Raw genomic sequence first — 9,757 nt, 5'->3', positions numbered from 1 at the left:
GAGCCCTCACTTGGGGGCATCCAGCCCTGTGCCTGGCACACAGAAGCATCACCCGTTACTGACCAGTTTCCCAGTCCCTCCATCTCAACACGGTGGCCTCCATGTCTCTGTGGGATGCTGCTGGTTCTAATGATCCTGAGTGTCTCCCACATGTCGTCCCTGAGCCTGGACCAAGGGTCCCACAAGCCCTTTCTTTGGTCTCTGACCCCATCTGGGTTCTGCTCTGGCCAGAGATTAGAGGGCAGACAAGTCTCCTTACTTCTCCTTTCTGTCACCTCCATCCAATAGCAACACAAATTACCTCATCGTGCTACACAAACACCTGTAATATGTGACCTATACTTATCCTATTGTATAATAAAGCTATAAAATAAAACATAATAACTGTGTTTTTGAGGTTCATCCATGTTTCTGCGTGTGTCAGTAGTTGGAAAACGCACACCGTGGGATTCCATTGATATGAGGTTCTAGAACAGCTGAAACTAATTTATGGTGGAAAGAGGAGGAGTAGTTGCCTCTGGGGTAGGGTGGGAGTAGAAAGAAACGAGAGGGAACTTTCTGGAGTGATGGCGATGTTCTGTATATTGGTAGGTGTTTGGGTTGCACGGTGTATGCATTTTTCTAAATTCAGTGCACGGTCCACTTTAGATTTCTGTATTTTACTGTATGCAAATTTTACTTAAAAGGAAATAAAAGAGGACTGCAAATTTGCGATGGACTGTAATCGAGGACCCGCATGACCAAGCGTTTGGGTGGAAAGGTGTGGTGTCTGCATCTCGCTTTGTAGTGCATCAAAAAAATAAGGTGGATGGAGATGCAATAAAGCAAGGAGAGTAAGATGTTAACGATGGAGTCGGGAGATGGGCACACCGGTATCCGCTGTGGTAGTCTTCCAACTTTTCTGTGTATTTGAAATTGGGGGAAAATACTTAAATATAATGATATGATAAAATATATTAGAAAATAAAAATATAACTAATAATATTGTGGGAAGTAAAAAAAATCTTATTCGTAGATGGAATTTATTAAGCGATTTCCACATGCAAGCACCTTACTGACATCGTCGTGGTCTATGAGATGGACTCAGTTTATGGATGAGAAAACAGAGGAGACTTGGGAGGTTACGTTGTGTTTTGTCCAGGCCACGTGTCTAAACAGCGACAGAATCAGACCATAAATCCAGATCCGTTTACCTATTTTGTCTTCAGTTAGGCTCAGGACAGCATCTGACACAAAGGAGCATAAGGGCTATTTCTTGAAAGAAAGAAGGAAGGATGGAATAAATTGGACCCGAAACGTGTGTAGGAACAGATGTGGCATGGTCGCAGCCAGGGGAGTATGTACGAATGTGACGCAAACATGTCATGGCTCCACAGTTCTGTCGATGGGGGACTCTTTTTCAGATGGACTATAAAGAAGAAGTGAGTCTCCCATCCAGCAGCAGGTATTTTCCTGTGTTCTTGGGAACACAGGTAGGGGTGTGTGTGTGTTTGTGTGTGTGTGTGTGAGAGAGAGAGATAGACAGACAGACAGACAGACAGACAGACGTGTGGAGGGAGTAGTTGCCCCAAAGCAGGGCTATAGACTCACGAAGCGACTGGAGTTGTTGTTGCGCACGGTCTTGGCGTTGCCAAAGGCCTCGAGCAATGGGTTCGATTGCAGGATGATGTCCTTCACGTGCTGGGGGCGGAGGCGGGTGGGGTGTAAAGAGGTTAGGCTGAGGCAGGGCCGGGAGATGAAGTACCGTGGAGTCGGGGGGAACCTGGCCCATCTCTCTGTTTTTGCCTCACCTGGACCTTCTCGCCCCCACCGGACACTTTGGAGATGTAGCCCATGATGTATTTGGCTGCCACCGTCTTCCCAGCTCCACTCTCTCCACTGGGGATGGGAGGGGGCAGGAATGATCAGTGGCCGAGGTGGAGTAAGTGCCTGATTGTTTCCTCACTCACTCATTCGGTACCTACTGTGCACCAGGCACTATTCCAGGCTCTGGGGATACAGTCGTGAATGAGACAGACACGAATCCCTGCCCTCCTGGAGCTGACATTTAAAGAGGACAGATGGACAATAACAGAATGAATAAATAAAAGATATCGTGGGTCACATGGTGATCAGGCAGGTAAAGCAGGGCTAGAGACAGAGAGAGACGGCAAGACTGTTTAGATCAGGAGTTCCAAATAAATGTCCCTGGGTAGTGATGCTGTTCGATCAGGGCCTGGGGAGGGCCTGGGGTCCCTCTGGCCATACCTGATGATGACACATTGGTTCTCACAGTCGATGAGCATGTTCCGGTACATGTTGTCCGTGAGGGCATAGATGTGTGGGGGATTCTCATACTGGGCCTGGTGAGGAAGGGTAGGTCTCAGCCTAGGGCTTTGGGTTAGTGGCCCTGGGGACTGTGCCTCCCACCTGGCCCTGGCCTCACCGCGCCCTGGTAGAGGTCGATCTCACGCTCAGTGAAGTAAGGCATCTGCTTGAAGGGGTTTACGGAGATGAGCACGGAGCCAATGTAGGTCTGGGGGGTGGCTAAGGGCCAGGCGATGTCCTGGTGTGCTTTGTCCCCGATAGGTCCCTGTCCCCTTATCCTGCTCCCCTAGGGTCTCCTAGAGCCCCACTGTTCAGAGGAAGAGATGGCGATAACTCAGACGTGTCCTGGGTCTCTTAGGGAATTGTTCATTGGGGGAAGTGGGATATGTTGTGGCTGAGCTACCCCAGGGCAGAGGGAGCGGTGGGGACCGTGGCCACCCCCAACCACAGTCCTGCTGTCACTCTCTCAGCCCCCTGTCCTATCATCTGGCGCTCTCACTGTCCATCCCTCCGCTTCATTTGCTCAGGCATCCGTATTTCCCTTCTGTGCTAAAGTGCCTCTGACATCCTCCCCTGCATTCATCTACCCGCCACCCCTCCATCCCTTGGTCAGTTATCCGCCTGTCCCTCTGTCCTTCATTTGTCTGTCCCGCCCAAGGCCCAGGATACAAAGATATAGTCGTCCATGAAGCGCTTGCGGAGGTTGCCCACGATGGCGTCCTCAGTGATCTGGGGCAGCAGCACCATGTCGTCCACGCCGCTCTGTTTCACATTGTGGCTCTGCCAGTGGAAGCGCTCTTTGCTGCCCTGAAAATGGGGGTGGCAGGGTGGACGTGAGCCCTGGCACGGGGGCGAGGTCTGGTGCCTCCCTTACCTGGCTCATCTCCATCCGCAGCTTCTGATCGTGCTTCACCTCCTTCCCCATCTCCGGGACATCGGGAGAGGTAGGCCAGGTCCAGTCCAGACTCCCTACCCCCAGGAGGCCAGACAGTGTGACACAGCTCCTCCTTCCCACTTCCCTTTCAGCCTCCATGCTCCTCACTTCCTCAAACCCCTTCTCCCTGCCCAGGCCCAGGCCAAGTCCCTGACTTCTCTGCAGCATCTGACCCGCTGCCCACCCCTTCCACCTCAAGATGCCCTTCTTCCTCCTACCTCCCTTCTCTTTGGTCATGCATCCAAGCCTGTTGCTCTGAGCTCCTCAGAGCCCAGCTATGACCTCTACACTCTGTGCCCAGCTGTGACTCTCCTCTCCTACGCTTTCCTGCTGCCCCTGCCACCACCTTCTCTATCCTCAAAGAGCCTTCCCCCTGCCCTGTGCCAGCTCCGGCACCTTCCCAGGCTCCCGCTTTCCCTTTTCATTTCCCCCTTCAGGTTTTCATCAGTTCATACCTTCTGTTAGGACCCCAAGGAGGAGACCCAGACACAGGCTTCCCAGAAAAACTCCTCCTACAGGAAGCCTTCCTGGAATGTTTTCTTCTTTTACCCCAACTAAACTTATCCTTAAACACTAAACACTAAACTTAAACACTTAAACACACTGGTTCTCTTAGGCCCACTCTGCCTCTCTTCAGTACAGTCTTTCTGGCAAACAGAAGAGTGATGGTGGCCTTGAGCTTCCCTGTCTGGTGCACTCATGGTCGGATAACATGTCCCTCCTCTAGGAAGCTTCTTATCCCCAGACCAGGAGCTCCTGGAGAGCTAGGACTGGGACAGAGTCCTTTCTTAGCCCCAGGAGGAAGGACCTAGCGAATGAACGAAGGACAAGGGGGAAGAAAGAAACCCAACTTCAGAGGAAGACCCCAAGGGCAAAAAATGCTGGGAACGAAAGTCAAGTCTCCAAAGATGACAAACGTTTGCCGAGCAGATTCCAGGGAATGGAGATGGGTATGCTGGGCAGAGGGGACTCTGACAGGGGTCAAGCGGGAGGTCAGTGTGGGCAACTGTAGGGCAGAGGCGAATGAGAAGCCAGCCTCTCCCAGGGGTGCTGGGGAGGCCACTGAAATTTCCTGAGCAGGGGAGGTGCGTGGCTGGAATTCGGGATACTCTGACAGCTAGCGGAGGGTCTGCCAAGAAACGCCCACAGATATTAAACATACCCAGCTTCCCGTGTGGGCAGATCTGGATTCTCATCCTGGCTGGGTGACCTAACTCTGTTGTGAGCCTCTGTGGCTTCATCTATAAAATGAGAGAAGCATCCCACTTGCCAGGGGTGATGTGAGGATGAACTGTTCTGGGGAACAATGGGGTAGGTGGCTGATGCCCTTCCTTAGAGAATTTGTGACGATGGGCCTGGGCAGAGGGGCACGTGACAGAATTAACATTCACTAAGCACCTGGCGCCGGGCGGGGCTGTCACCAATATTACCAGCAATCTTCATAGCAACTCAGTGGGATGTCGGCTGGGAGGGAAACTGAGGCTTGAGAAGTACAGTGGCTTGACGCTTGACTAAAGATAGAGCTATATTGTTTCCAAGGGTGTGGGATTGAGTCTGGGTCCATCTGACAGCAAAGGCCAGGCTCTTGCATCTACACTTGCAAGTGTCTGGGACTCGCAAGTCGAGAAAGGTTTTGATCAAGAGCAGGAAGAGAGGGTGCACCAGGTGGAGTAAACTGCCCAGGCGAAGGTGTGGAGGTGTGACTGAGGTGTGACTCAGGTGTGACTGAGGCAGGCACAGAATGCAGAGGAAAGAGGGTGTGGAAGAGTCAGGGTGCGAACCCTTCAAACTGCTTCCAGCTTGAGTAGTCAGAGCGAGTTTCTCATATGGCAAATCTCGTCCCTTCTCTCTGTGGCTTTTCTCCTGTCTGTGGTTTCCCATCACCTTCGCATCCGTCCCTTCCACAAAGCGTTCTTGAGCACCTACTGTGTGCCAGTAACTTAGACATTCGAGAAGGACTCTTTCAGTTCTTTTTTTTTCTTTCAGTTCTTTACTGAGTTGCCTCTAAGCCTTTGCAGATGCTGAGCCCTCTGCTCAGAACACCCTTCCTGCCTGGTGAATACCAATCTATCCTCTAAGACTTGGCTCAGGGACGCTTCCTCCGAGAAGACCTCCCTGACCCTGGGACAGATCAGGTGGTCCCTCTGGACCCCCACAATGCCCTGGGCATCCCTCACCATAGCCCTGTCCACGTTTTGGACATCCCACACGTCTTCTGGTGTATGAGCTCCCAAGTGCGGGGGTTCAGGCCATGCCTGGCTCAACAAGGCATCAGGGCTCATGTGAATGAATAAGTGAAGGAACGAGGGAGTGCACGAATGAATGGAGGGAAGGGGTGGTCAGTCTGGGTCAGGTCCTAAAGGGCCTTGAATGCCAAGCAAAGGGATTTGGACTTGATTCCTTGAGGCTTAGAGAGCTCTTAGCAGAACCATTCTGCCCCTGGGGGCACTTGAGGAATCACGGGAGCATTTTTGGTTGTCACAGGGATGGGGATATGCCTGGCATATCAAGGGGACCACAGGTGCCAAATTTACACTCAAATAACCATCCTGCCCACAGCTACCCACCCCACTTGGCAGATGTTCATGTAAGTGACAAACCTGTTTATAATCAATCATTGGAACCTAGAACCCAATTTGAGTGTATGTATAAACAGAAAATCTACATCTTTTTTGTATGGTTGATACCCATTGCATTTTTCAGGAGTGTGACTGTCCTGTATCAGGGGAGATTTTAGCTTTGTTCAGATTTTGCTAAAACCGTTCAGCATTTGGAAGTTCATGCTGCTCGAGGTGTTAACGTGTCCAACATCCCACTTGTGCATTGGGCTATCAGCTCATCGAGACACACCTGTGTCCATGTGTGAGCACCTGGTGGCTACAGTGATCCTTGGACCACTGGCCTGAGCACTTTCATCTTGATGCATATGTTTCATTATAAATGACTTTCTCTTCCACATTGCAGAGGATCTAGGGGGCCTGTTGAGATGTTCATTATGAGAAGAAGGTGTCAGATGCGACAGAACCCTGGGATGCAATGGGAAGAGCCAGCTGGGGGAAGGACAAAGTTATGGGAGCAGCATTGTGGAAGGCAGGGGGTCAGCTGGGAGGTCAGAGGCAGCCAGGACTGGAGATGGCTTGCAGGTGACAAGGGCTGGTTGGGAGAAGCAGGGAGCCGTTGATCACACCCCAACCTACTGAAGAGCATCCACACTCACTGGAGACTGAGAGCATTGGTGACCCCAGGGTCAGAAGTCAGATTGCGAGGTCAGGAAGTGTAGACAGGGATCAAAGATGCTTGGGACAGTCTGGCTGAAACGGGGAAGAGGGAAGAGGCTGTGGGGAGAGATGGGGTCAGGGGGACACGTTTCCTGTTTGCAAGATGGGAGACCAGAGTGTGTTGGTGAGAAGGGACATGAAATTCGGGAACGAACTGGCATCATTCAGGGTCCAGGTGGGGCAGGAGTGGGTGGGGGACAGGAACTGGATTCTCTTTCTGAAGACCTCAAGGGGCAGGGCTTTGGGTGGTAACTATGGTAACTGACTACAACAATAGCAACAATAGTTAACGCTGCACAGGCACATATCCTTTGCCAGACTCTGGTCTAAGCTTTTTCCATGAATTACCTCATTTAATCCTCTCAACACATGCTGAGGTCAGTCAGTACTATAATTAAGTCCACTTTGCAGAAGAGAAAACTATGGCAGAGAGAGGTTAGATGTCCTCTCCAACATCACACAGCAGGAAGGGAGGACTCACGAGGCTGTCTGATCTGGGTCAGAGGTAGTGGGGTTGGTGCTTCAGGTCAGATGAGGATGAGGCAGGGACGAGACTGGTCTTTTCCAGGGTTTCCCCTTTGGGGTCAGCCGGGTCTCTATGCTCCTGGGCCCCTCAGGTGAAGCTGACACTCAAGGCCACTTCCTTTCTCTGAGGTCAGAGGCCTCAAGGCTGGCCGTGTCTGGCCGGCTCTCCTGGCCCTGAGGACTTGGTTCCTCTTCCTGTCCTTCCCCACTTCCCCCACCCAATCAAATGGCCCTTTGCCACTTGCAGCCCGTCTCCCCCTCTGTGTCCTGCCCCAGGCACCCAGGACCCCCGGATCCACTCCTAGCTCCATGTGATCGCAAAATCCAAATATTGTTAGCAGCAGAGGGAGAGAGGGGTTTGCTCAAGTAGGTACAGTGTGTGGGAGGACACAAGAATTTCGGCATGGGACCAGTACAGTGTGAGGCCTGGCTTGACAGCTGACTGTGACATGGGGAGGCCACTTTACTTCTCCAACCCTCAGTTTCCTCATCTTTGAAATGGATTCCATAATAAACTTCCTCCATGAGTTTGCTGAGAGGAGTAAATGAGCTAACATAAAGAAAAGATGCACTAGGGTGCCTCAGGAAATGGCAGCTGGTGGCCCCCAAGAGCATTTAGTGGAAATGATCAGTATTTGACAGCAGATATAGGAGCCGGCCAACACATAGTTGTTGAATGAATGAATGAATGAATGAAGTACCATTGGGATGAGACCGCCCCCTACCCTGCGTCATGGGTATCCCTCTCTCCGTGGCCCCAAAGTCTCCATGGGTCAAGTCGAAACTCTTTGTTCCTAAGTCCCTTACTTAGGGGTGGGGGTGTCACGAAGAGGTTGTGGTCACAGTTGACCACAAGCCAAATATGACTCAACCTGCTGGGGCTCTTGTGAAAGACAGTCAGGGGCTCGAGGTGGCTGGGTGGGAAGAGGAAGGTGGCTTCTAACTTTAGCTCTTCAGAGAGGCCCTCACAACTAAAGGCAGGGGACGATGCGGGGTGGGGCTTCCCTGGTGTAGAGTGGGGAGGGACTGTTTGTGACCAAGGTGATGGCTGCCGTAGGGCTGGGGCATTGGAGTCCTGTAGTGAACACGCTTCCTGAGCCCCTACTGTGCATGGACGTAGGTGAGCCCAGGCCTAGGGGACCTCAGTGTACCCGGAGCAGGTGAAGGGAGTTGCCCAAGGGAGACTATGGGTCCACATCCGGTGGTGCTAAAGAGAGGTGGGGGTGATCAGTAAGGGCTTCCTGCAGGAGGCAGCCCTTGCTACATGAACTTCCCAGGCAGAGTCAGTGGTGGCAGCAGGAGCCATGGGCCAGGAAGGCCTTGGGTTTGTGTGGGACACCAGGATGTTCGTTTCTTTGGAAAAGAGAGTCTGGGTTTAAATGAGGCATGGACGGCCAGACTGGGGCATGCGAGAGTTAGCACAGCCCTCTCCCCCATAGTGGCCTCTCATCTTTTACGATTAGGAGGTCAAGGTGGCTGTTAAAAGTGTGACCTCGGGAGTCACTGAGTTGAAATCCTCTCCCACTTTTGCCTAATCTCCTTGTCTCAGTTTTCTCATCTGGAAGATGGGAACATTGAGGGCCACAGACTTCTCAGGGCAGCCGTGAAGATTCAACGAGGCGAAGCGTGTGAAGCAGAAATGCTAGCTTCCCTCAGCGCCGCCAACAGCAGCAGCAGCTGCCTTACATTGGTCAGTTCCATAGGCACAAGGCGTGGGGCCAGGAGGAAGGGCTGGATAAGGGAACTTTTGCAAATTGCATTTGCCCCAACTGCTCCGGCCTCCCCACTCCTGGGCGGTGATGAGCAGAACCCCAGGCTGGAGAGAGCAACAAAACAGCCACTTCCTTCCTTGCTTGGGTCCTGCGAACTGTGGTTGTCAGCCAGGAGGAGATGTGAAGCTGCAGTGGCTGCTGCAGGCAGCCCCCAGCCCTGGCCCTGCCCTGTCCCCCTGGTGTGCCCCTTGGTCCTGCCCTCCCCCAACTCAGTGGGGTTCTGGGGCCACACCTTGTACCTTTCCACTGCGCAAACAACAATCTTACTTCCTAAGGCTCCCAGGGGGAGAACCTTTCGCTTTTCTTTTCTCTTAGCCAGAAGCCATTCTCCAACATGTGGGGACCCTGGTCCTCCCAGAGCCCGTCCTCCTAACTCCGGGCCCCTAGCCTTCCGTGGGCACTACCCCGGGACTAAGCGGCCTCATCGCTGGCTGCTCTACTTCACGTCTGTACTTTACAAACAACCACCAGGACCTTCATGTCACCACCATCACCACCTGAGGACGACCAGTTGCGTCCTTCACCCACCAAAGCCAAACAGAAACAGCCGATAACCTCCGCCATCAGCCAACATCAAACAGGAAAAATGACTGATTTCTCTACCAGTTCCTCACCATCAGCCGCCACCGTCACTACCTATCATCACTGGCACCAGCAATCCATAATAACCAACCACTAGGAGCAGCCATCGCCATGACCACAATACTAGCCATCGACAATCACACATAACCAGCTACCACTGAAACAAACCATCCACCATCCAACAGTGTTCACCACCAGCTAGCACCAACCCACCCACAAGAATCATTGTTACCACCACCTTGCAGCAACTAACAGCAACAGGGCACCAACAAACAAATAGCCATCCATCTTTCTTTCTTTTTCTCTTTCTTTCTTTCTTTCTTTCTTTCTTTCTTTCTTTCTTTCTTTCTTTCTTTCTT

The 9,757-nt window shown here is 52.2% G+C and overlaps 1 protein-coding gene across 1 annotated transcript in view; it reads right to left on the bottom strand.

The window, feature by feature from the left end:
* Window positions 1–9,757, bottom strand: part of MYO1F (myosin IF) — a 33,002-nt gene that overhangs the window by 19,297 nt on the left and 3,948 nt on the right. Inside the window, 5 exon segments of the mRNA XM_006917249.3 lie at window positions 1,591–1,680; window positions 1,791–1,878; window positions 2,248–2,342; window positions 2,426–2,515; window positions 2,977–3,114. Coding sequence (XP_006917311.1) covers window positions 1,591–1,680; window positions 1,791–1,878; window positions 2,248–2,342; window positions 2,426–2,515; window positions 2,977–3,114 — 501 coding nt within the window.

Source organism: Pteropus alecto, unplaced genomic scaffold, assembly GCF_000325575.1.
Source record: "Pteropus alecto unplaced genomic scaffold, ASM32557v1 scaffold37, whole genome shotgun sequence".
Classification (NCBI taxonomy): Eukaryota; Metazoa; Chordata; class Mammalia; order Chiroptera; family Pteropodidae; genus Pteropus; species Pteropus alecto.
The sequence above is the reverse complement of the archived record's forward strand: the minus strand, read 5'-3'. Positions and strand labels throughout refer to the sequence as shown.